Source organism: Pseudonaja textilis, chromosome 13, assembly GCF_049901715.1.
Source record: "Pseudonaja textilis isolate UNSWEBS1 chromosome 13, rPseTex1.2, whole genome shotgun sequence".
NCBI lineage: Eukaryota > Metazoa > Chordata > Lepidosauria > Squamata > Elapidae > Pseudonaja > Pseudonaja textilis.
Genome location: NC_142002.1, coordinates 19,392,461 through 19,418,606, shown reverse-complemented (window position 1 = coordinate 19,418,606; position 26,146 = coordinate 19,392,461). Strand labels below are relative to the sequence as shown.

General features: G+C 44.2%; 2 protein-coding genes across 4 annotated transcripts; one reads left to right on the top strand and one right to left on the bottom strand.

Moving 5' to 3' along the window:
* Positions 1 to 4,340: 4,340 nt before the first annotated feature.
* Positions 4,341 to 15,362, top strand: DNAJA4 (DnaJ heat shock protein family (Hsp40) member A4). 2 transcript variants are annotated; one of them, XM_026709570.2, is made up of 8 exons: positions 4,341 to 4,393; positions 8,084 to 8,221; positions 9,620 to 9,800; positions 10,452 to 10,556; positions 11,346 to 11,573; positions 13,293 to 13,523; positions 13,618 to 13,718; positions 14,665 to 15,362. In XM_026709570.2, the coding sequence occupies exons 2-8, from the start codon at positions 8,090 to 8,092 to the stop codon at positions 14,878 to 14,880; spliced, it is 1,194 nt and encodes a 397-aa protein (XP_026565355.1). In that variant the 5' UTR covers positions 4,341 to 4,393; positions 8,084 to 8,089; the 3' UTR covers positions 14,881 to 15,362. The 2 variants fall into 2 exon arrangements, with proteins under 2 accessions (XP_026565355.1, XP_087797788.1); XM_087941662.1 differs by lacking the exon at positions 4,341 to 4,393 and adding an exon at positions 7,599 to 7,948.
* Positions 15,363 to 16,164: 802 nt separating this feature from the next.
* On the bottom strand, positions 16,165 to 24,552 carry SKIC8 (SKI8 subunit of superkiller complex). Of its 2 annotated transcripts, none has more exons than XM_087941663.1 (11): positions 24,235 to 24,552; positions 23,333 to 23,406; positions 23,205 to 23,232; positions 22,272 to 22,377; positions 20,916 to 21,088; positions 20,204 to 20,352; positions 18,298 to 18,391; positions 18,048 to 18,141; positions 17,586 to 17,678; positions 16,530 to 16,608; positions 16,165 to 16,427 (listed from the first exon to the last, which is right to left on the bottom strand). In XM_087941663.1, the coding sequence occupies exons 2-11, from the start codon at positions 23,342 to 23,344 to the stop codon at positions 16,338 to 16,340; spliced, it is 918 nt and encodes a 305-aa protein (XP_087797789.1). In that variant the 5' UTR covers positions 23,345 to 23,406; positions 24,235 to 24,552; the 3' UTR covers positions 16,165 to 16,337. The 2 variants fall into 2 exon arrangements, with proteins under 2 accessions (XP_087797789.1, XP_087797790.1); XM_087941664.1 differs by having other exon boundaries at positions 23,333 to 23,387; positions 24,235 to 24,293.
* Between the last annotated feature and the right edge of the window lie 1,594 nt (positions 24,553 to 26,146).

Here is a 26,146-nt window from a genome sequence, read left to right as displayed (position 1 = left end):
TGAAACTCTCAGGTTGGTTTTGAATAAAGCACCGCAAGCACAACGGTGGGAATGAAAATGCAGATAAAATGCAGAATGAAAACACCCTACAGGTTCAGCAATGACAAGGCAATACAAATAAAAAGCCAAATAAAATACAGGGGAAAATAAAGGGGCCTTTATCTGGGACCAAAATGCTGCTACAGTGGGGGGGGTGCCGTTGAGCCTTTTTGGAGGAAGGATTTGTATCAACGAGGGGGCCACCACAGAAAAAGATCTTTCTCTTCTAGATCCAAACTCGGCTCCGTTGGTGGAGGGACCTGGAAGAGGTCCTCACTGGAAGCTCTTAAGGCCCAGGTAGGTTCATAAATCAAAACAAATTAAACAGCACGCAGGTAACCTGGTCCTATATCTTTCATTCTAGTTTCTGCTGCCGATTCTGTGAAAATCTCATTAAGTCGGTGTTGATTCCTAGGGACCACATATCTAGATTTTCTCCATGATGACCTGTCCCCAACTTGGTCTTCCAAGTGTTCCCCCATTCCCGTTATAACTGTATCCCACCACCTTCCTTCCGGTTGCCTTCTTCTCCTCTTTCCTTCCATTTTTTCCCAGCATCAGAGCCTTTTCCAGAGAGCTGGGTCTTCACTGAATATGTTCAAAGCAGGATAATTTGAACCTGGCCATTTGATCCTTGAGTAAGAATTGACTGATTCAGTTGTTCTTTGTTTCTTGGTTGTCCATGGTATTCTCAAAAGTGGATGGAGATTGTCCATCATCCAGGTCATGGTTGTCCCAAAGGTGCTTTTTCAAGTGGCAACTGGGCTTTCTTTGTTTTTCCTTGAAGACATTTCACTTCCAACTCTGTTGTTCTATTCCATTCCGTCCCGTCCCGTCCCGTCCCGTCCCATCCCATCCCATTCTATTCATCCAAGAAGTTTTTTTACATGCTTGTGAAGAAGGCACAGAAGAGGCTGCGCATTCTCAGGAAGATAAAAATCTATCTCAGCATCTACTTCCGTCCTACTACCACAGCACCATTGAGAGTGTCCTGACATACGGCATTCTTGTATGGCATGGGAGCAGCTCTGTAGCGGACAAAAAGGCTCTACAGAGAATCATTAAAGCTGCCCAAAATATCATTGGGCTCCAGCTATCAGCCCTGGACGACACTTTCGCCTCTTGCTGTTTGAGGAAGTCACACAACATTCTCAGAGACTCTTCCCATCCTGCTCACAATCTTTGTGGAACTGTTGCCTTCTGGCAGAAGATGCAGAACAATTAAAACTCAGACCACACGTTTTCTAGTTTATATCCCAGAGCTATAATTGCAGTTAACAATGAACTTAAGGTCCACCATCAGTGAGCTGTTGGACAGGATTACTTGGTCAGTTGTGTGGATGCTTGTGTGTTTTTAGGGTATGGGGAATTTTGGTGGGTGGGGAGGTGTTTGGGGATTGTCATGTGTGTGTACATGTTGTATCTGGTCTCTGAGTGTTATGTGGATTTCATTTTATGTATACTGTATATATACGTACAATGACAATAAAGAATTCAATTCAATTCTTCAGAACTGAGGAAGCTTCTTGAATAAGAAGTGAAACATCTTCATGGAAAAACAAAGAAAGCCCAGTTGCCGCTTGAAAAAGAACCTTTGGGATATTCTCAAAAGACTTCCTCCACAGCAAAGTTCAAAGCATCAATTATCATTCTTCTCCATTTCAGAAACCAGTAAATTGTAATTATATACAAAAAAAGAGTTCACTCTTCCAAAAACTGCATCTATCCCCTTCAGCCAATGTAGAAAATTATGATTTGATAAAACAAAGGATGACCTTTTTAAAGGCTGGAGTCCACATCTAACTTTGGGGTGAGATTGAGAAAGGGTTTGGGTGGCCCTACAATGTAAAAATGCTGCATTTTATTAAGCAGAAGAAAAAGAATAGGGTTTTTTTTCCAACGTTTTTTTCCCTAAGGTTTACATAAACCGCCGAAATTATACTGGGTCGATCGTTGTTGTAAAATTACTTGACAGTGGCATGGATTAAAAACGGATATTAAATTATTTTCGTGATTGTGCTAAGCCTCTTTTGAGGCGAACATTTCCAGTTCTGGATTATTCCAAAGGTGGAACGAAAGCACCAGGTCATTTCTGGCATGCGAAGGGAGTTTGAAGAATCCCAGAAGAACTTTTGGACCATCTGAAGCTTGGAGTCCTCCTGAACTATCCAATGCTATGATGAAAGAAAGAGAAAAATGAGATCAGCACGAAAAAAATGTAAGCGTTTCTAAGCAACAATAAGGACTAAGGATAGCAACATTCCATGAGTTCCATTTGACAGTTGGCTAGAGAAAAAATAGGTGGGAAATTCTCTGGTGGGCTACTTGGTGAAAGGATGAATCTTCTCAGCTTCTTTTCTGCCGAAACAACCTCACCACTGTTCCATCTTCCGCTTCCCAGGTTGGCCAAAATGTCTTCTAGCATTTCACTCCTTAGATGAATTGTCGCATTCAACACAGGTAAGTTCCTTGTCCAAATGACAGGGTTTTTAGAGTCGCCGCTCTACAAAAACTTCATTAAAATGGATTAAATCAAAAATACATTAAGGGATGTCTACGGGGTGGGGGTCAAAAAAAAAGGCAAGATGGTAACCATAGCTCCAAGCTCCGTATTGCACGTAAAAAACTGGAGCAGATTTTCACATGCCCCAAGGTAGCCAACATCTTGAGATCTTTGCCCTTCCTTTGTGAACAACCCTGAATCAACACAACCCTTTGCTTCTGTCTTTTTCTCCACTTCTACACATAAACAAAAGTCATGGAGTCCAAAGACGATAAAAGAAATCCTGGGCAGTCATCGTCGGAAGATAAAAAATCCAAAGATCAGTCCAATGAAGAGAAAAAAAATAAGGAGGCCAACACAGAAGACAAAAAACCTACTGAGGGTCCCACGGAGAACGAGGAATCCAAAGAAGCTGATGGCCACGCAGTAAGGCGAAATTATCATTTGTTTTGTGCATTTTCCCTTTGAATTCCTCTATGTCCTTCCAGGGGCTATTTTTATCATTATCCAATTCTTCTCATAATTCCTGTTTCCTTCTAGGGGTCATTTTTATAACACTCCCATTTTTCATAAAAGCAATTGCAGATTAATTCTAGAATAAAAGCCGGGGGGCGGGGGGAGCTTGTGAGTTTTCTCCCAATAGAAGAGTATCGGCAGCTCGAGGTTGAACCGTGGAGTTCTCGGCGGCACTGAGGTTGGTGGTTTGGCTTGTAGGCATCTCATTACCCAGTTTGGCACCATCATCAGTGCCATCAGAGGTAAGGGGATGGGTGGGTTGGCTGCTGGTTTATTTGGAGCAGCTTGCCCTGCCAGGTTTGGTGTTCCGGGGGCTTATACCCTCAAGGAGGAAACTAGAGCCCCAAACTAGATGTGTCCTGGATGAGGTTGGTCTAATATACAGACAGTCCTCGGTTTATGGCCATCCATTCAGGGATCGTTCCAGTGGCATTGAATTGGAATTGTGGCCGTTGCAGTGGTTCTGCCATCACGCAATTATGATCTTGCAAATTCTTACAAGCAAAGGCAATGGGTAAGCCAGCAGGAAGTCACAAGTCGCAGTCACATGAGATCCTCGCTTAACGATGGCAATCGCAGACTGCCAGACTTGCCATTGCATCCAGTGTTACATACAGAAGCGCCCCCTGCAATTGGATCCAATCCTTTTAAATATATATCTCTTTGTTGGGAAGGAGCTCCACGCTATTGTTTTTATCATTTGGGGCTCTCTTTTTGCATTGCACTGAAGCGCTCCGAGCAGGCCGCTACTTTCGGTCAAGACAACCCTGCAAGGTGGGCCATGCTGAGTAAATTGGAATCGCCTGAGTCCCTCCTTCAGCCTTCCTTAGGCCATGGACCAGGGCAAGGATCACTCAGGGCTCAGAACCCGTCGGGACTGCCTGGGGGGGTGGGAAAAATATCTGAAATTTAAAAGATTTCTTGAGGACAAGTCTTCCCCCCAAAACCCTGAGGCAGCGCTACGCCACTAGCGTCACGAAGCGGCTTCTGAGCCGGCCGCTGCGCCATTTGCGTCCCCCTTTACGCCGGCGGCGTAGGCCGGGGGGGGGAGGTTTCCTCGCGACCAGCGCGCGAAGAGTCGCCCGAGTGGGGGACGCAGCCGCGTTTGGTCTCGGCCCCGCCTCCTTCCCCTCCCCCGCCGCGCGCCGATTGGTCGCCTTCCGCCGCCCGGCGAGGCTCCGTCCAGACGTTTCTAGAGGCTTGTCGTGACGTCACGGCGGCGGCATTCCAGAAAGTTCGCGGCGGCGCCTATAAAAGCGCCGCAGCCGGCGGGCGCCGCGCCAGTATCGGGAGCGTTAGGGCCGGTGGAGGACGCCCGGTGACCCGGCGGCCAAGGTGAGACGCGGGCTGCCCGCGACGGTTGACCGGGCAGGAGACGCTCCGGAGGGGGAAAACGGCATCGCATCCGTGGCGTCATAACCTGGGATGGAGCCTCGGACTACAAATCCCATCATCCGCCCGTCACCTGTTACGCTTTGCCCCGTTCGCCCCCCCCCTCCCTTCGGGTTAGGCTGATGGGAGAGGAGGAGGAGGAGGAGGAGGCGGTTGCACGTCGGACCGGGTGGGCGAGCGGCCGTGGATGATGGGATTTGTAGATCCAAGGAGCTGGGATGGAGGAAGAAGGGGAAACAGTGTTGGTTCTGGGCGAGGATCATGGGAGTGGCAGCCCAAAAGGGGCAGTGAGGGGGGAGTTTGCACTGGGGGTGGGTCATGGGCATTGTAGTCCAAACTTTTTTTTTTTTTTTTTGCTATTTTGGGTGGGGATCATGGGAGTTGTAAAGGGACGAGCGGGCAGAGTGGTCAGTTATATTGATATAAATAGAAAGGGGGGGGGGTTAATTCCTTTTTTTGGCCAGAATTGCAATTCTAGCTGTGGGAGAAATGAAGGGGGCTGCAGAGACCCCATAATTGGGTCCCCCAAAAAACCTTGGAGACCTTCATTGGAAGGGCAACAATACAAGTAGGATCAGGCTGCGATATTAATAAATCCAGAATTGGGGAGAAACCCAAGAGATGATGAACAGGCGTCGGAAGGGACCTTGTAAGGTCATCTTGTCCAACCCCCACAGGCACCCCATGTTTGACAGATGGCAGTCCAGTCTCTTCTTGAAAGCTTCCAGGGATGAAGCTCCCATGATATTTCCCCCCTCTCTCCCCTGTATATTTTTTATTATTTACAACCATAAATACAAAACACAGCGCAGCCATTTTGGCTTTTCTTTGCCAGACGTACCAAAGGTGTCACGAAACCCGTTCACCTTTCTATTATTGGTACATTATTTACATTTGGCTTCCAATCCTCCTAGCTGGTTTTGTTCCAACCTTCCCCCTCTTTTTTTTTTTGCAGCCACAGAGGAAAAAAAAAAAACTCCACAAGATTTTTGATAACATCCCAAAGGTGCAAATTTTTCAAGAGGCAAAAAGGGGAGTGATGGAAAAATTCCTTATCCTTCCTGGCCTTTTCCTTATCCTTCCTTGGACTTTTTAGCCTTTGGGATCAACTTTGGGTTTTTAGAAAGAAAAGGGAAAAAGAAAAAGTGAAAAAAGGCTCCCTGAAAAAGCCGATGATTTATAATCTGTATTTATGCTTAATAATTAATTAATTCCCCCTCCTTTCCTCAGCCCCTTTATTATGATTTATTACCCATCCAACCCTTTTGGAATAAAACGAATGATGCATATTGTGATCAAACTGTCGCTGGATCAAAAATAATCCAGATTATTATTATTTTCTTGGTTGTACAAATGTTGGTTTTTGAAGGATTTCTAGCAGGACTACCGGATTCTGCAGCAGGTAAACTTGCAAGATTTCGTGTTTTTTTTTTTTTTTCCTTGCCATGTGCATGTGACATATCCGAACAAGGCTGTGTCATTACTTTGGGTCATAGACGAGGGTGCAACAATTTTGTACTTATTTTGTCATGCTTCTGTAGTGTATATTTAGAGGGTGACTCCTTGAGAGCTGCATGCCATGAAGTTTCAACGTGTGCCGATTAGTATACATTCAAAGGGACAATAAAGTCGTTCTAAGTTGGTGCGTAACTAGTTATTATAAGCTTGTGGCTGTTTGTCGGTCTGAAATGTTGTGCACCTGTCATTTTCCGCGGCCGTGAGTTGTGGTGGGGAAAATAGAAGTTATTGGGTGTCGTGAGTGATTTTTAAAAATAATAAGGGGAGGTATAAATAAATCTTTTTTTTCCCATTTTTTTTTATTTTTTAACAACAAGCATAAACAAACAAACATAAAACAACAAATAAAACCATCTTTCCACTGTACAGTGTGTCCTACAGTGTGTACATACCTTCTGTGCACGATATCAACAGTATTTTCCTTCTACATTTAAATTATAATTCATATTATATCAACTATGTCTATCATATTAAAACCTTATCAGACTTTAATTCTAAATTCACATCATTCTTTTTGAGCAAATCTCAACTATTACATGACCTAATACATAATATCATTCATTTCATTATGATCAATTATAGCATATCATTACCTTATCTTGTCATTACTATTATATTTATATTATAATATATTTTATTTCCTTATTTTCTTATAATTGATAAAATAAATCCCAGATTTTATAATATTTATCCTCTTGCTCTCTAATTGCTAATGTCATAAATGTCGTAATCTTAGTGTGGCGTGCAATGTATCCCAGAAGTGAGTACACCCCCCCCCCCCTCACGTTTTGTCAGTATTTAAGTCTTATCTTTTCATGTGACAATGCTGAAGAAATGACGGCTACAATGTGAAGTGGTGAGCATACAGCTTGTATAACAGTGTAAACGTGCTGTCCCCTCAAAATAACACAACACAACAGCCATTCAGTCTGTTTTGTTACCGCTAGCAACAAAGGTGAGTAGTACACCCCCCCCTAAGGGGACAATGTCCAAATTGAGCCCAAAGTGTCTGTATTTTGTGTGGCCACTATTATTTTCCAGCGCTGCCTTAACCCTCTTGGGCCCAGAGTTCACCAGAGCTTCACAGGTTGCCACTGGCGTCCTCTTCTACTCCTCCATGACGATGTCACGGAGCTGGTGGACGTTAGAGACCTTGCACACCTCCACCTTCCGTTTCAGGAGGCCCCACAGATGCTCCATAGGGTTTAGGTCTGCATCACCTTTACCCCCCGCTTCTTTTAGCAAGGCAGTGGTTGTTTTGCAGGTGTTGGTGGAGTTGTTATGTTGGAACGCGGCCCAGTCTCCAAAGGAAAGGGATCATGCTCCGCTTCCATGTGTCACAGCACATCTTGACACATTTACACTGTTTACACAAGCTGTATATTCACTACTTTACATTGTAGCCGTCATTTCTTCAGCGTTGTCACATGACTAAAGGTATACTTAAATATTTACAAAAGGTGAGGGGGTGTACTCACTTCTGTGATGTACTTGTACATGCTGCCCTGGCTGGTTATATTGTGTGATTTAGTTGGTGAGTCACGTTTAGGAAACAATTGAGCCATAAATGCAAGAACGGTCTCTGTCCACACATTCCCTACTCCCAAAAGTTGCTCTTTTTTGCTTGTAGGCATCCAGGTCAAGAATGATTTCAACGCCGCCCCCACCACCCCCGTACCCCCAATTTCAACCGAGATAAGCCTTTGGGATGAGCAAGGTTGGCTTCTTCCCTGGAACAATGCATAACGTGTTTCACAACAAGGAAGAGGCCGCTCATTAAAGAAGGCTTCATTATGCAAGGAATCGTTAATGTGTTGAAGGTTCTTTAAAGACAACGCAAAAGGCAGGTTTTCCTGTGGGTGCCCAACCTTGGCACCTTGACGACTTGTGGACTTCCAACTCCCAGAATTCCCCAGCCAGCATGAAGTCCACAAGGTGTCAAAGGTTGGATACCCCTGATCTAGACCATCAACAGAAAAGGTAGAATTCTCTTGCGCGCGTGAACAAAGGGGGGAAAATGCCCTGCCAGGAAACAAAAAAGGATATTGACTTTGAAATATTGCATCTGAGGCATTGAGTGAATGGACGGTTTGTTCGTTTCTCTCGCCCTCCTAGGCAACCATGGTGAAGGAAACCGGCTATTACGACACTCTGGGAGTGAAGCCCAATGCCACCTCGGATGAAATTAAGCGTGCCTACCGCAAGTTAGCATTGAAGTACCATCCTGACAAGAACCCCAGCGAGGGCGAGCGGGTATGAGCTGAAGTTAGATAAGCGGCGGTATTTGTAATAATTGCACAGTTCACCCCCCAAAATTACTACTACTAGAAGAGAGTATTTGGAGCTCGGGGTCGAACTGTGGGATCCTTGGTGCTCACTGAGCTTGGCTGTTTTCTTGCAGGCGTTTCATGTCCCAACTAGATAACGTTAGCAGTGCTGAGGGATCCTTGATTTAGACCTTGGGGAGCTTTCCTAAGACATCCTTACTGCCTGAAAAATAATCATCTTCTATTATGCAATTATCCTTATCAGACTGTTGAGCTTTACATTTGACAGAAAAGCAGAGCGTAATTATTTTTAAATAATGAGTGTAGCTAGGCGTTACGATTTTATCTGGGAGATGGCAGTTTAAAAAAGAGCATTTTCATTTGTTTCACTTGAGATGCTAAAGAGTCTGGTTTATATCTAAAAGGACCTGGTGGAGAAGCAAGAAATATGAATAACATGTTTTCAAGCTTCATGGCAATGCACTGTAGAGGGGAAAAGTTAATCGATGAATGCACAGTTACGCATTAACTTTTTAATTTTCAGCTAGAAAGCGAGTCTTAACATCTTGATGTTGGGTCACAAAAGAATTGGGGCGGGGTGCTTTTAGCAAAAACATCTGCAACCTTTCTGTATGAGCAAAAAAACAACAACACCCCGTTAATTTCAAATGAATAAAATTATCAAATTTGTCACATGTACATATTTTCATTTCAGCACTGATTAAAATGGCCTTTCTGTCTGGAAAGGAGTATTTGTTTGTACTTTGGCAGGGAACATTTAATTTTTCATATTGTGGAAACATTTGGTTCTTTGCTCAAGTCCCAGACACCAACATCCAGGGTTTTTTATTATTATTATTATTATTATAAATAAAATAATGGTTGACTGCAGTTCTGCTGTGCCACGGTGTGTCATCCTTTGTGATCACAGCCTGCAATGCATGGCTGTGCCATGACACAAAGCCGCATTACCTGTCTGCCTGAGGCTGCAATTTCATAATGTACATAACTTGGAAATAACCCTGCTAAATTCAGGATATTTTATTTTTGAGCAAAGGTGCCTCGTGCAAAAGCGCTGAATTCAGTCTTTTCCCAGGTGGACACACCAAATTTGAAGGAAATGCCAACATGTTTATTATCTCCAAAGAATCCTAACAATGCACCGATGGAAACCTTGAAAAGGGACTAGTTGCTTTGAGGCTGGGAAGATGAAAGCTAATTCATGGAACTGCTTTAGCCAGTTCTTTTTACAATTTTCTCATGCAGGATGTGTTTCCTCTAATGCAAACCCCACTCAACATTGCATAAGAGTAGTAGATTAATAGTCTTGGGTGATTTTTTTTGTGCTGGCCAGTTATTCAGAGGATCTCTTTCTCTCTCTTAGTTTAAGCTGATTTCCCAGGCTTATGAGGTCCTGTCGGATCCGAAGAGGAGGGATCTCTATGACCAGGGTGGGGAGCAAGCCATTAAAGAAGGCAGCTTAAGTGGCGGAAATTTCTCTTCGCCCATGGACATCTTCGACATGTTCTTTGGTGGCGCTGGCCGGATGAATCGAGAAAGAAGAGGTAGGGGCTTGTGTTTGAAAAGTGGCCTCGCTTCCGTTCCAGCATTGGAGGGAAACAAGAGGTTGTAACATGTTCTACGTCAAAGATCACACCGAAAAAAAAGTGATTGATTTATTTTTTTAGAGCAAACATCGATTGTGCTTCAATACCGGTGTCACATTGAGAGCCAAGTGGTTTGGAGAGGAGAGAATTGCAAAGCGAAATATTGTAATGCAGGGATTTCCCACCTTGGTACCTATATGACTTGTGGACTTGAACTCCCAAGATTCCTCAGCCAGCATGTCCACAAGTCCTAAAATTGCCAAGGGTTAGAGGTCCCCGCTGTAATGAATTCATAGCAGTTTGGTTTTCTCTCAGGACATTGAAAATTCTGGGTATTTTTCCCTGATAGTGAGTCCCTCTAGAAATTTGTGCAGGAAGAAGGTGGAATCAGACGTGAGTTTTGCAGTTTCAGTTCTGCTTGAGAAATGGTAAACTTAAACGAGCAAATTACTGCTTTGGAAAAACAATTAAATTTTATTGCAACATTGGTCACGGGGCAACCATTTTAATTGTCTTAACTTTTCTGCTTGTTAGGTGTGCCGGTAGCTGCCCCAAAACTCGAAATGCTTCTTGGCTATTGTTAATTGTCTGCATTTATGTTTTCATCAGGTAAGAACGTTGTCCATCAGTTGAGCATCACACTGGAAGACTTGTACATGGGAGCCACCAGAAAACTAGCCCTTCAGAAGAATGTTATCTGTGACAAGTGCAAAGGTAATAATTCCTCGATTAGACGACTGCAAGAATGCGGTAGAAAAGTTGGCCTCTTCTCAGGAATGTTAGGAACTGCTCTTGCCTTCTTGGCTGAAAATGCTGACCATTTCATAAAGTATATTTTAAGACACCAGCTGTGTTTCAAGTAAAGCAGATTTTGTGGCGCTGTGACTCACCAGAAATGTTTAATCCATCCAAAGGAATAGATCTCCAGTCTATATTTGTGTTGGATTCATCTTACCGATGTCGCCCTGAATTAACATGAATGAAATCTGGTGGGAGATTTATTTTTCTTCTGCCTCACTCCAGCTTTTTCAGAATATTGCCATTAAAAAGAAGCATTAAGCAAAAATAAAACAAATCAGTTTAGAAAGTGGACTATAATCATCTTCCTGATAGCGCCTCCGATTTGTGAAATTTCACACCGTCCTCTCAACAAGAGGATTCCCACACACAGCTTTTCAGAACCATTTGCAAATATGAGAAATGGGAAGTAAATAAGTTTTGCTTACTATTTTGGTCGAGTGTCCTACACAAACGTGATAGGCCAAATAAGGCAATTTTATTGGTGTTTTTTTTTTTCCAGAATGCATTAAAAAAATACCCCTAGTTTTTACGAAGAGGCAATAAACTGTGTATCGACTGAAACGCAGACAGTTGAAATGTAGTTCTGTCTTCCCTGAATTTTAGATATAATGCAGTCCCCCTTTTTTGTTGTTGTTGGCAACCATAGAAATATTGCATGAGTTAACCCATATATTTATGTGTGCGTCTGTTTCTTCTTCCCAGGTTACGGTGGGAAAAAGGGGGCCGTAGAAAAATGCCCCGCCTGCAAGGGCCGAGGTGTCCAGGTGTTGGTCCAGCAGATCGGACCTGGCATGGTGCAGCAGATTCAGACCATGTGTCCGGACTGCAAAGGCCAAGGAGAACGGATCAACCCCAAGGACAGGTGTACCAACTGCAACGGCAACAAAGTGGTTAGAGAGAAAAAAATTATCGAAATCCACATCGATAAAGGTAAGAGTTGGAATGCTGCAAGTGGGCATGGGAGATGGCTGTGGAGCTCAGTTCTGCTAGAGAACCTCAGGAGCTAAAATCTTGGTCGTCTTAACTATACCAGTGTCAGGGTTCCGGCAGTGACCCCAATGAAATCATGAGTCTTGAGCCAAACTTCCAAAACGATCCTTCCAAAAAGGATTTATTGGGAGTTAACATGTCCGGCACTGCCTGGGTGTAGCCGACTCTGAGGCACATCATTCATTGTCATCCTTGACCCTGGTTTTCCCCTCCCCCCCATCCCCTGGGGGTATCCTAATTCATATTCTCCAATGGGACACCTCCCTAGCCCAAAGTCATCAATCAGGCTCTCCAGTTAGAATTTTGCATAGCAGAAACTTCCGTCGCCTAGTTACTATCTTTGGAAAACTATTTATGGAATGCACTTTCAATTCCTTTCCAAGCTGCCGTGCTGCTCCTTCAAGCCCCTCCCTCTCTCCCCCCCCACCCCCCGTTGCCAACTCTAAAAAGACCCTAGAAATGTTTTATATGAGTTGACACCAGGACTTTTCAAACCCAGCAGACATTTTGGTACCGCTGCCCTGTGAGAAGTTAATCTTTCTAAGCGGCAAACCTTTTCACCTCTTGTGGTAAAAGGCCGTTCTTGGCATTCTTCAGAACTAAATTTTGGTTCCTCCTGATAATTTTTGTCGCATGCCAGACAGGCTCCCCTCAACTCCTGTTGAGCCACAGGTTTCTGAAATGTAACTTTAGTATTAGGACTTGCAGGCGGGCAAACGTGTTCTTCTCTTACATTCTCAGTTGCAAACACAGGCGAATGCATGAATAAAAGCGTGAAGGTGTTCAGTTGCGATTTGCACCCAAAATTCCTGACCATTGGAAGAACATCACACAGAAATACCTTGCTGTGGTCAAGATATTCCCCCACCCCCACCCTTTGTGGTAGGGAATCAGTTGATTCTAAGTGAATCCCTTGGTTGTTAGTCACGCCTTTTCATGAGTCAGGGGACTCCTTTCCTGATTCAGTCTGATTTCTCCGGTGCTCTCCTCTGTTGGGATGACCCAAAGGGGCCTGGCACAAAGGCCACACAGTCAAATCAGCAAGAAGAGTCCCTTTATTATCTCCAACTTTGCCCCCAATGTCCAGAGAGAAAAAATTTCCCAGGAACAGCCTTAATTCAAGTGGAGGAAATTCAGTCCGAAAACAAAGTACATACAAACTGTAACTAAAAATCCACAGAAACCACGCTGCAGCAATTGAATTGACAGGGCAGGAAAAGAAATTGCAGGCTTGAATGGTCAGCCAAACACACACAGTTGGGAAGACGCCAGGAACCCACATAAGCCTCACCATAAAAGACAACTCACGATTTGCTTCCAACAACTTTGCTGTGCGCAGCTTCCTTTTTTAAACACTGTGTTCCCAGCTGCAGCTAATTAAGGGAATCAGGGCCCTTTCCTCCCCTGTAAGCCATGCAACCCACATTGCTCCCTTCTCCCTTGCTCCCTGCGTGTGCCCTAGGTTGAAGGGGGGGTGGGCCTGGATCTTTCTCTGAATTCCCTCTCCCTTGTTCTACCTGTCCCCTGCTCTGCCCAGCCGAACTTTGCCGTTCCCCAGTTGCCTCCACAGCCAACGGAGTCACACTCCCACTCCCTGTCAGCTGCTCGGCCTCCCCTTCCGAATCAGATTCCGACAGGGGCATGACATCTGTTTTCTAGGTATGAAAGATGGCCAGAAGCTGGTCTTTCACGGAGAAGGCGATCAGGAACCTGACCTAGAACCAGGAGATGTCATTATCGTACTGGATCAGAAAGATCACTCTGTATTTCAGAGGCGAGGCAACGACTTAGTGATGAAAATGAAAATCCAGCTGACGGAGGCCTTGTGCGGCTTCAAGAAGACCATTGAGACTCTGGATGACAGGGTCCTTTTAATAACCTCCAAACCAGGTAGGCTTGGCTCTTTTTGGGGGGATCTCTTTGTGTGTAAATGTAGATCCATGTTTACATTTTATACATGGTGTCGCGATGGCTCTTCCAACAGGTGAAGTGATCAAGCACGGAGACATCAAGTGCATCATAAACGAAGGGATGCCGATTTATAAGTCTCCATTGGAAAAAGGTTCCTTGATAATACAGTTTCTGGTAAGCCAACTTGGCAGTTTTGCTTTTTTTTTAAAAAAAAAAGTTGATTTAATGCAGGCGTTGGAGGGGGAGCTGATATTAGCAATTAAAATTTGGGGTTTTGTGCCTTCAATTATCTGGGCCTGCTATAAACTCCTGTTGAACTCTGAATTGGTGAGGGAATGTGTGTTTTTTTGATAGCAGCACATGGAAACACTTTGCTGCATAAACACAAGCCACATTTTCACCAGATTTTATATATCCTGATGAATCTCCAAGCTGCTTGTTTGTGGGGCGTAGCCTGAATTCAGAATCAAAATAAGAGCTGGATGGTACCTTGGAGGTCTTCTAGACCAACCACCTGCTCAAGCAGGAAATCCTAAACCCACGATGGCAAACCTATGGCATGCCTGCCACAGGGGGCACGTAGAGCTATTTGTGCGGGCACGCAAGCCCCGGCCAAACGTAGCTGCACTGCACGTGCATGTGTGCGCCTTCCAGATGATTTTCAGCCCGTTTGAGGCAGTTTTCGGCTTCCTGGAGACTCAAGGGAAGCCTCTGGAGCCTTTGGAGGCCGAAAAATGAGCCTTCTGGAAATACTGGAAGTGCCGAAATGGACCCATTTTTGCCCTCCCAAGGCTGCAGAGGCTTTCCTCGAGCCTCCAGGAGGGCAAAAACAGCCCGAAAATCAGCTGGGAGGCGTGTGCGTGCGCAGTGCAGATAATGGGGGGTGGGGCGAGGGTGTTGCGCGGAGGGGGGGCACATTGCATTGTGGATGTTGCATGCTTTCGGCACACCGCCACAAAAAGGGTTCGCCATCACCGTCCGAAACCATTTCAGACAAGTGAATCCACCCAGTTCAGCGGTTCCTTCAATAAAAACGAAGCAATGACGGTGGAGCACGAGTGAGTCCGACTTGTGGCAATTCCTGACCTTGACTCGAGTTCGAATTCTCTCTCTCCCCCAGGTTGCCTTCCCTGAGCATCACTGGCTTTCCAACGATCAGCTGCCTCTCTTAGAGGCTCTGCTGCCTCCCCGGGAGGAAGTGATGGTTTCCGAAGAGATGGATCAAGTCGACCTGGTAGAATTCGATCCCAAAGAACGAACGTACCGAAACCACGGCGAAGCCTACGAAGAGGACGAGGAAGGCCCAAGGACGGGGGTCCAGTGCCAGACCTCGTGAACTGAGCGGACTCTGGGCGCGTGGAGAGTTCGTCAGAGCGCCAGGAACCGTGGCCGGGGGCGTGGGCTCCGTTGGTCGACTTCGGCGCGGTGAATGGCTGTATATTAAGTTCTGTTTCATATTTATGTGTTCGTGTTGTAAAAAAAAAAAGGAAAGAAACTGATCCGTGTAACTTGGATCCCCAATGTGCAGCTGTTGGATATAAATAAGATTTTTTTTTTTCTTACTTACACTAAAGTAACCATCCCACGCCTGTAGTTTTTCTGGCTGCCCGGGGGCTACGGAGAATGTTTGCTTGGGGTTATTAAACCAGAAGTAAGCAGGGTTTTTCTTTTTTTTCTCTTTTGAGAAAGGTGCCTGTAAAGGTTTTTCCCCAGCAGGAGTTAAAACTTCGAAATGTTGCCACTTCACCTTAAAACAAGATTGTCTCCATATCCTGGATTATTGAATAGGTATTTTATCAAATAAAGTATCAGGACCACTTTCTGGCGTGGACCCTGAATGGGTTGGTGGCTCTAGGTGGGAATTGTGCCACTCCTAACAGGGAACCTGATGGAAAGAGTTTGGAGAGGGGTACCTCATCCACCGGATGACCTTACAGCAGTTTGTTTAGCGACCGTTCAAAGTTACAATGGCACTGGGGAAAAAAGGGACTTAGGGCAGTTTTTCACACTTACAACTGTTGCAGCATCATCCCCATGGTTGCATGATCAAAATTAGGGCACCTGGCAATGGATTCATATTTATGACAGTCAATTTCTGCAGTAATAATCTTGCGCGCCAACAGTTTCTGCTGCCAAGGGGGTTATCTGAAGCATTTAAGGAATGCACTGCTTTTCCCCCCTCCCTTTCTGTTGGCAACTAAAAAGGGAGTATTTTTTTAGTTGACACAGGGAAGCTGTGGCTAACTTAATAACTGGCAAGAAAGGTCATAAAATGAGGCAAAATTCACTTAACCGTCTCGATCAGCCACGGAAATGTTGGGCTCCATTGCGGTTGTAAGTCAAGGACTACCTGTATTCCAAATCGAAATCCATTACAGCAAAGAAACCAAAGAAAAGGGTGCATTGTGTGGTTTTGTTTGGCAATCACACCACAAGGATTGTTGTGACTTGCCAAGGATTGTGGAGGCCACCCAGCCAACACTAAAGGGAACTTGAGCCCAATTCTGCAGCTACGGACAACCCTTCGGGCGGATCTGAACCACTATCTGAACGCAATATTGTGATTCTGCAACACCACCAGCAGCGCCTAGAGGAGAAAAAAAACGAATCGCCGCCCAGATTCCACAGCAAGGGCTTTATTTAGCTTCAAAATAATTAAAAAATACAAAACAAAATAGCAAAATGCCCACCTCAATCATTTTCAGATTTCCATCTGTTACGATTTTTCTTAATCCAAAGAAAAAAAGAGTATTAAAATACTTTCAGACACCGCAGCTGTCGCAAGCAGAAACTTTAGACGGGACAATCGTAAATGTGGATTTCTTGATCGTCCCCAACAGAGACAATTTTGGAGCCGTTCCCATTGTACTGCACGCCCCAGACCTGGAGGGGTGGAGAGAAGGGACCAGCCAGTTAGAAGGAAGGGCAGCTGGGGGATGGGCTGCCCCGAAGAAGAGCCTTTCCAGCTCTCCAGGATCTCCTTACCTGGTCCTGGTGGTCAAAGAAGGTGTGGACGCAGGTCCTGGAAGGCACGTCCCAGACTTTGACCGTTTTGTCTGATGAGCTGGAATATTATTATTATTTTTTTAAGAAAAGATCGGTTCACTTAATTCCAGCACTCTTCCTGCTACGGCTGCTTGTAAAGTTACGTGCTCTTGGGAAATTATTTACGGATTGGATTTCTAACCTGCCTTTTCCACAATTACATTTTCATTGATTATTAGATTTGGATGATAAATCTAGCAAAGGCCAATTTTACAGAGATTCCTTCCCTCCCTCCCTCCCTGCATCTTCCTTACCCCTCCTTCTCTCCATCCTCATTTTCTCTTTCCTTCCTCCTATTCCTTCCCTCCATCTTTTCTTTCCTCATCTTTCTACTTTCTCCCCCTTTTATTTCCTCTTTCCCTCTTATTCCTCCTTCTGTCCTTCCTTCCATCTTCCTACTTTCTCCCCTTTATTTTCTTTCCCTCCTATTCCTTCCTCCATCCTTCCTTTCATCTTCCTACTTTCTCCCCCTTTTATTTCCTTTCCCTCTTATTCCTCTCTCCATCTTCCTTTCATCCTCTTTTTCCTCCTCTCCCTTCCGTCTCTCATTTTCTCTTTCCCTCCTTCCACTTCATCTGTCTTTGTACCTTCTGTTCCTTCCCCCTTCTTTCCTTCCCTCCGTCTTTCCTTCCTTCCCTCCCTCCCCCAAATATATATATATCTCCCGTGTAAAATTGGAAGTATCTAGGTGACGTTTCGATGAAGTCTCATTCATCATCTTCAGGCTTGTGTCTTCGGCTCTGTGCTTTTCTGAGTTCAGTCAGTTTACGCGGGAGAAAACCCGAATAACCAAAGATCCACATAAAAATACCCGCGAGAACCTCTGAAAACACACACACACACACATATATATCTCTGAGAAGCACAAAGCTGAAGACACAAGCCTGAAGATGATGAATGAGACTTCATCGAAACATCGCCTAGATACTTCCAATTTTACGCGGGAAAAAACCCAAGTAACCAAAGATCCATATATATATATATCACTCTACTCACCTCGAAACAAAATGGGTATCATCAGGGCAAAAGGCTACATTTAATACCCAAGATCCATGGCCGCTCAGAGTGCCCGCCAAGTTGGCATGCTGTCTGTTAATTTAAAAACAAACAAACAGATTCTGGGTTAGAGAAAACAACTTAAAATGATTTTTCAGAATGCCTTGCACAGAACGCCTCCAAAATCCCAAGATACTTCTAATAAAAGAGGTAGGAACAGAGAGTCCAAACAGACAAGCGATCCATGATAGCTTATAACTACAGGTAGACTTCTGAGATAGGAAAAAGAGGGAAGAGAAAAACTCTTGCAAGATCATCTTCACATTCCCATTTCAGGAGTGTTCATTCCTTGGATTCAGAAAATCCTGGAGTTGGATGTGGAAACGCAAAAGAGGCTGGTGGGAAGATTTATTGAGAAGGGAACCGAAACAGTAGACCGGGTTCAACAAAGGCATCACTCACACATCGTATATCTTGATGTAGCCGTCATCCGATGCCGTAACAAGCAGCTGGGAGTCTGGAGAAAACGTCAGGGAACGGATAGGCATGGCGTGACCTGAAGCGGAAGAAAGAATCACACAAGTTGTATCTTTGGCGGCTGGAAATGCAATTCGCACCTGGCTCTATAAACCAGCTGAACTGCTCGCGAGAAGGTTTGCCAGGGGAAGATCCTGCCGGCAATATATAAGAAATGAGGAATTCCAAACCTCACCTTCCAGCGTGTGGAGAAGTTTCCCAGTTGCAATATCAAAAATATTGATAATCCCGTCGATAGCGCCGCTGGCTAGGTATTTTCCATCTGGACTCTAAAACAATTAGAAACCAGGATTGGTCCCTGCCCTCTTTCTCCTGTGCCACAAGAAGCCAAGATACCCACAACCACACGCAACGCTTCTTCACCTTTTTGCGTTTGAAATTTGGGGACTGTCCTTCATTACATTTTGGTTTAGTAAGCTTGAAAAGCCAGACAGAATTATTTGTTCGAGTGGCCGACATGGGTTAAGTCACAACCAATTAAGTGGGTTCCAGGAACGCACCTACCGGCTAGAATGCAGAAGAGAAACGAATCCCACCTAAACCTGGGACCATACAACTAACAGGGTGAGTATGGATGCTACCTATCTAATCAGCACATGGGACTTTAGGAAGGATTTCAGAATAGATAGAATTCCTTATTGGCCAAGTGTGATTGGACCCACAAGGAATTTGTCTTGGTGCAAATGCTCTCTGTGTACATAAAAAGAAGAGAGATATTTGTCAAGAGTCAGGAATCATAAGTTACAACACTTAATAATAGTCATAGGGCACAATAAGAATATAATTAGAATAGAATAATAGAATACCATGGCATGGCATGGCATAGCATAGGATAGGATAGGATAGACTAGACTAGACTAGACGAATAGAATAGAATAGAATAGAATAGAATAGAATAGAATAGAATAGAATAGAATAGAACAGAACAGAACAGAATTCCTTATTGGCCAAGTGTGATTGGACCCACAAGGAATTTGTCTTGGTGCAGATGCTCTCTGTGTACATAAAAAGAAGAGAGATATTTGTCAAGAGTCAGGAATCATAAGTTACAACACTTAATAATAGTCATAGGGTATAATAAGAATATAATTAGAATAGAATAATAGAATACCATGGCATGGCATGGCATAGCATAGGATAGACTAGACTAGACTAGACTAGACTAGAACAGAACAGAACAGAACAGAATTCCTTATTGGCCAAGTGTGATTGGACACACAAGGAATTTGTCTTGGTGCAAATGCTCTCTTGTGTACATAAAAAGAAGAGAGATATTTGTCAAGAGTCAGGAATCATAAGTTACAACACTTACTAATAGTCATAGGGTCTAATAAGAATATAATTAGAATAATAGGATAGGATAGGAAAGGATGGCATAGGATAGGATAGATAGGATAGGACAGAACAGAACAGAACAGAATAGAATAGAATTCTTTATTGGTCAAGTGTGATTGGACCCACAAGGAATTTGTCTTGGTGCAAATGCTCTCAGTGTCCATAAAAGAAAAGATACATTCATCAAGAGTCAAGAATCATCAGGTACAACACTTAATAATAATCATAGGGCACGATCAAGCGAAAGAAAAATCAGCTGCGGACCTATGAAAAGCACAGAATGCACCAGTTCTGATGTAAGAGTGGAATGCTGCATCCAATGAGGAGGAACCAGTGAAGACACATTTGCACATCCCACTTAGGTGGGCTGGATGGAGGATTGACAAAAATACATCGCCGCTGTGACATCAGCAGAATACCCTTCGGATGTTTCCGGATTCTAATGTCGATTTTTTTTTTTACCCTGGTTCCAAATAACCCCCACCCCAAAATGCATTATCGATTTCTTTATCTCTCTTTAAAAGGATGTGTCCTAATTGCGAAGGGAACAAGAGGGCAGGTTTATTTGGAAAATATTTTATGGCACGGACACCCTCACAGCAGTTCCTCCCTGTTCTCTCGGCAGTGCTGATAAAAACCATTATTTATAATTCAGCGCAAAGTATCTGGGAGGATCTTTGCCAAGTGGGAGTGATAATAACAGGTGACAAATATATGCTTATCAAAAGACAAACCAGGCCTCTTACATAAGCGATGCTTAGGATGAATTTCCCTCGAGTGTCCAAGGAATATTCCTTTTTTCCGGTCTCGACGCCAAATATGTTGACTTTCCCGATGTGGCTTCCGGTTGCCACATACTGGGAATCGGGAGAAAAAGCCAGCGACCAAGCGTCCACTACAACGAAAGAAAAGAAGACAAAAACTGTGAGATGTCCAGGGTGGAGTACATTTATTTTGGTTGTGCAATATTTGAACACAAGTGTGCCAAACAAGGAAATAATATTCCGAACAAGCAAACGGGAATGAGTAAATCTATATTCAGGCCCAGCACCAATTAGTTAATTTTAACTGCTTCAGGGCTATGAGCTTATTGGTTCAATGTACACTGTGAATATAATGCCCCAAAGATGCATTTTTTCCCCCTCCACCCGCAAAAAGGCAACTAGAACTGAAGAAACTTCTTGGATTAGAAGCGAAATATTTTCAAAGGAAAAAAAAAACACGACAACCACCAAGAAAGTTCAGTTGCCTTTTTGGGTAAAGCACCTGGATGACTGAGAAATCTCCACAGGATATTCACTGTCCTCTTGATTGATTGACTTATAATTAAAAAATAAAACAACGGCGGTAATAAAGGCAGCCATAATCTTTCATCTAACTTAAATTAAATTAATTAAAACGGATAGGCCACAAGTAAATAGACATTTGCTCCGTTCTCAGGGATGGGTTGTACGTTACCTGGCCCGGCATCTATTGACTTGATCTGCTTGCTGGTGTCCAAGTCCCAAATGCGGATGTGAGCATCTAATGAGCTGGATGCAGCAATGGTACCTGTATGACTAATGTCTACAGAAACGACACCCAGCTGATGTCCTTCTAAAGTCCACTTGAGGTCCAGCTTCTCCTCATTCCTTGGAGAAAGAGAAAGAAAGCATGAGTGGTAGGCCCATTGATCGTTTCAGCAATGCTTCCTGAAATTCCTGATACACGCTCGTTCTGACCCAGGCTTCCTAAACCGTAATTATGCACACTCTTATTTTAAAAACAATTATTTTATTGCAACGCTAGGAATTGTTTCCGTTCCCAGACAGTAATGAATCTCAAACAGTCCCTCAAGATAAGCGACCACCTTTCAGTTCTGCGAAGTGCTGCCAAAAACAAGAAGTAGCAAATGAACTAGAAAAGAAACCAACCAAAGTACAAAGAGCTTCACGAATGAACCGATCGAATGACTTTGCTTCCTACAAAGGTTTCGTCACCTTGGCCTGACTTTTATCCCTTATGGGAGGGGCAATCACCTCCCAGCCTTATTCCCGAGTCGCCCCTTTTCTCTCAGCTGCTCTCGCCTTCTGGCAGCTCTGTGCATACGCGCACTGGGAACAGGCTCCCCTGGGTCCTCTGCCTTGCTGCTGCCACACTCCGAAGGCTCCAGAGGCAGCACCCCATTCCGAGACGGTCCTGACCCCATCTCTGCATCAGATGCAGGACCCTCATCCGAGTCCTCTCCAGACTCCCTGACTGATCCCCTTTCTTCCCCACTGTCCAATTCCACTGCCATCTGCACAAGCTGCCAGCAAACCACAATACCTTTCCTGCTAATTCTGAACTAAATCCAGGTAGTCTTCAGTTTATCACCATTATTGAATCCAGAATTACATTCGTAAGTTATGACAGTTGTTAAAAACAGGTCCCCACGTATGAGCCCACCTGATTTTGACAGATGTTGTTAAGAGAATGCTGTAATCACTGAGCAAATAGTATGGTCATTAAATAAATATTTTCACCGCTGGGTGCTTTTTGCCGGAAACTGGGGGGAATGCCAAAAATCACAGCCCTGTAACTGCAGAATATTGAACAGCTGTAAACGAGAGCTGAATGCCAAATATCCAAAATGGAAACATAGGAGTGTGTGCATGTAAGTGTTTGTGCGGCCATCACAACTTTGAAAACAGGCCATAAGTAGCCCTGGGGAGATCCATTCCAACTTCAAGTAGTCACTACGTGGCAGCTCGTTCACTGAGAATTGTCTGCATGTACTTCTCTTACTTGTTTAACGCTACACAGCATTTTAAAAAAAAACCTCCTGGAATTTACCATTTCCAGACTTTTACCAGATCATCCAGAGAGCCCGAGATTACGGTCTCCGAGCCGTCGTTTCTGTTTTTGCCCCAAGCAACCGACCAAATCGCATCGTCGTGCGCTGAGAGAAAGAGGGGGGGGGGGAAAAGTGATGATTCCGTTAGCCTCTTCCAAGAAACAAGTTCCAGTGAGCAAAAGCCAGCATGAAACCTGAAAAACCTTCCACAGGGGAATTCCAGGCTTTGATGATTCCATGCTTTTAGGATCCTGTCCCTCCCCCATCGCCCAGCTAGTCTGGTGGACCACACCTTCTACCTGTGAAAAGCAAAGCTGGCTTGACCTTCCCCACATGTCACGGGGCCCCTCTGTTAAGGAGGTCCTTCAGGAGGGACCAAGGGCCTTCTCCATGGTGGCTCCCTCCCTGTGGGGACATCATCCCCATGAAGACTGGGTCCCTCCTTGATAGGCCTTCAAAAGGCCCTGAGGACATAATTTGCCAGTTGGGTCTGGGATGGGACCCCAGGGTGATATGGAGTCCACCCAGGGGTTAGTTTGATTGTTGCCAGGGGGAGGGGGGGCGCTATTGAGGTTTGTATTGGGGTTTTATTGCAGTTTTATCACTGTAAACTGTCCAGACTCACCATAAGCAAGTTGGGCAGCCATATAAAAGTTTTTAACAAATAGAATACATACATACATACATACATATTCTTAACAGAATAAATATATATAAATGTTCTTAGTAAACAGAATAAATACATATCTTTTCAATAACTAGGGATATCCCTGTTTCATCCATGACCTTTGGATTCCTGAACCTGCTACCTTATTTGTTTGTTTTATTCATTTCATTTTTATTACATTTATTGGCCATGCTTCTTGACCACAGGGTAACTCCTTAAAAAGCAAACACACGGAACACAATTTAGAAAAGCGGAATTTCCTTACCTTGTTCTTGCTTGAAGAGAATGCTATACTGAAAGGGGGGGAAAAAAACAGAGGAAGGAATCAGCCTCTCAGTCCTCTTTCTTATAACATGTGTGAAATAACACAACTGGCTGACGGTGCCTCCTTACCTGAGTTGTCATTTTCTTTTCTCTCTCTCACAAACCCACTATTTGCATCAAAGCTCTAGAAGAAGAGGAAAGCACTGAGGGGAAAACAAATATTTGATTTTATGTGTGTGTGTGTGTGTATAAAATATACGTATGTATGTGTGTATGTATGTATGTACACACATATATATAAATATCCAGAGCTAAAATTATATTTATTATACTTACTAAGCTTTCATCAGCCTCTGCTGACATCATCAGAGTATTAAGCTACCATTACAGAGATCTATGCCTTTATATATCATTAATCCATTTAGCCCTTGCATGCATAACAGGCCCTTCCAACCACCTCCCACCTGTAATTAACCCTGCTGTTTTTGTTTTTTTAACAGAGTTAATTACTGGTGGGAGGCAGTTGGAAGGGCCTATACAGTCATACATACATACATACAATAAATTAGAAAGTTATTTGTATACCTTTATATACCTGCTTATTTAAATAACTTTCTAATTTATCTTTTCCATGGTATGTTTAAAAATTGAATGGGAAAATTGATGGGAAAAATATACGTATCATATTTTCTAATGTGTCTTTTCCATGGTAAATTTAAAAATTGAATTGATGGGAGTATGTGAGTGTGTGTGTATACATGTATACATACATGTATACATACATACATACATACATGTATACATACACAGTATATATAAATGATCAATTCCCCCATTCAATGTTTAAACTTGCCATGGAAAAGATACTTAGAAAGTGAAAAGCACGATTAAAAAGCCACGAGCCCAGATGTGGGGCGGGAGGGGGGGTTACAAGGCCGAGGAGACCAGATGTGGGGGGAGGGAGAGGAAAGATGGGGTTGCTATGGAAACCGACGCCCCATCCCCTTCGCTCGGCTCCCCCAGCAACTCACCCGCCGGGGCTGCCCGTCGCCGCGCAGCGCTTGGGGGGCGGGGGCGCCCGCTGATGACGACACGCTTTCGCCACCGAGGCGGCGGCCAGAACGGCACAAAGCGCTCTCTGCCGCCCCTGAGCGGCGCCAAAGGGAAAGCGCAGGGCGGCTCTTTTTGGTGCCTGGGATGGCGGGGCTTTTTTTGGGGGTGGGGGAGGAGGCGGCGCCCCTGGAGGAGCCCCAACTGAGTGGCCCCGGCTGGAAGGGCAGCTTGCAAGGTCTGGGAGCTTCCCCACCACGCGCCCTGCTGACAGCCACCTTCCAGCACCCCCCACCCCACCCCCAGGACCTGCCCCCGCCCTGCAGAAGAGCCCCACTCTCCTTTGCATTCAACTCTAGTTAGTTAGTTTTATTCATTCATTTATTTAGTTTAGTCTAGTTTGTCAAGCGTGGATGAGAAAACAAGCATAAGTGTGAACATATAAACATGGAAGTATAAACAGTACATACATAATAAATGGGTTACATGGGATATATATATATATACATAATAACAGTATATACATAATAAACGGAATACATGGGAACTGTAGGACAGGGACGGGAGGCGCACTGGTGGGCTTATGCACGCCCCTTACTCACCTCTTAGGAGTATTCCCTCCTTTCCTCCCTCCATTCTTTTCTCTCCCTTCCTTCCTTCCCTCTTCCTACTTCTATATTTTATTTATTTTGATTTATTTGATTTGTCAATCGCTTACAAGATAATAGGTATAAGAATAATCATGAGTAAGAATACAGGAAATAGGTATGAATAAATGGGGAGAATAGGACAGGGACGGGAGGCACGATGGTGCACTTATGCACACCGCTTACACAGCTCTTAGGAATGGGTATTCTCTCTTCTCTTTCTTCTTCCCGTTCCCTCCCTCCCTTTTTTCTCCTCCTTCCATGCTTTTCCCTCCTTCCTTCTCCTTCCCTGTTCTCCTTCCTTCCCCTTTCCTTCCTTCTTTCCTTTCTTATTTAATTTTTAATTTTATTTATTTATCTGATTTGTCAGTCGCTTACGAGATAACAGGTATAAATATAAACATGAATAAGAATATAGGAAATAGGTACAAATAAATAGGGACAATAGGACAAGGGACAGGAGGCACGATGGTGCACTTATGCACGCCCCTTACAGATCTCTTAGGAATGGGTATTCTCTCCCCTCCTTCCTTCCTTCCTTCCTTCCTTCTTTCCTTCCTTCCTTCCTCCCGCTCCCTCCGTCCCTTTTCTCCCCTTCCTTCCCCTTCCCTGTTCTCCTTCCTTCCCCCTTCCTTCCTTCTTTCCTTATTTAATTTTTATTTTATTTATTTATCTGATTTGTCAATCGCTTACAAGATAACAGGTATAAGTAATAAACATGAGTAAGAATATAGGAAAGAGGTACGAATAAATGGGGACAATAGGACAGGGACGGGAGGCACAATGGTGCACTTATGCACGCCCCCTTACAGACCCCTTAGGAATGGGGTGAGGTCCACAGTGGATAGTTTGAGGATAAAGGAGTGTGGGGTTAGAGAGGATGTAACAACAGAGTCAGGGAATGAGTTCCAGGCGTTGACCCCTCTGTGGCTGAAGTTGTATTTTCTGCCATCGAGTTTGGAGCAGTTTACTTTGGGTTTGTATCTATTGTTTGCGTGTGTGTCATTGGGGTTGAAGCTGAAGTAGAGTCATTGACAGGTAGGATGTTGAAGCAGACAATTTTGTGTACTAAGCTTAGGTCAGACTGAAGACAGCGTAGTTCTAAGTTGTCTAAGCCCAAAATTTCAACTCTGGAGATTTGAGGTATTCTGTTGGGAGCAGGGGAGTGGAGAACTCTTCTCGTAAAATACCTCTGGACTCACTCAATTGTATTAATGCCTCAGGGTCCCATCCCCCCCTCGCGGAG

What these genes read in the sequence shown, in the direction of transcription:
- SKIC8 (XM_087941663.1), bottom strand. An exon ending in TCTCTTCAAGCAAGAACAAG is followed by an intron (nt 22,378 to 23,204) that starts GTAAGGAAATTC and finishes TCTTTCTCTCAG; the next exon opens with CGCACGACGATGCGATTTGG. An exon ending in TCATCCTAAGCATCGCTTAT is followed by an intron (nt 18,392 to 20,203) that starts GTAAGAGGCCTG and finishes TAATTGTTTTAG; the next exon opens with AGTCCAGATGGAAAATACCT.
- DNAJA4 (XM_026709570.2), top strand. Translation starts at nt 8,090, where the DNA reads ATGGTGAAGGAAACCGGCTATTACGACACTCTGGGAGTGAAGCCCAAT. An exon ending in TATCTGTGACAAGTGCAAAG is followed by an intron (nt 10,557 to 11,345) that starts GTAATAATTCCT and finishes TCTTCTTCCCAG; the next exon opens with GTTACGGTGGGAAAAAGGGG. An exon ending in CGAAATCCACATCGATAAAG is followed by an intron (nt 11,574 to 13,292) that starts GTAAGAGTTGGA and finishes TCTGTTTTCTAG; the next exon opens with GTATGAAAGATGGCCAGAAG.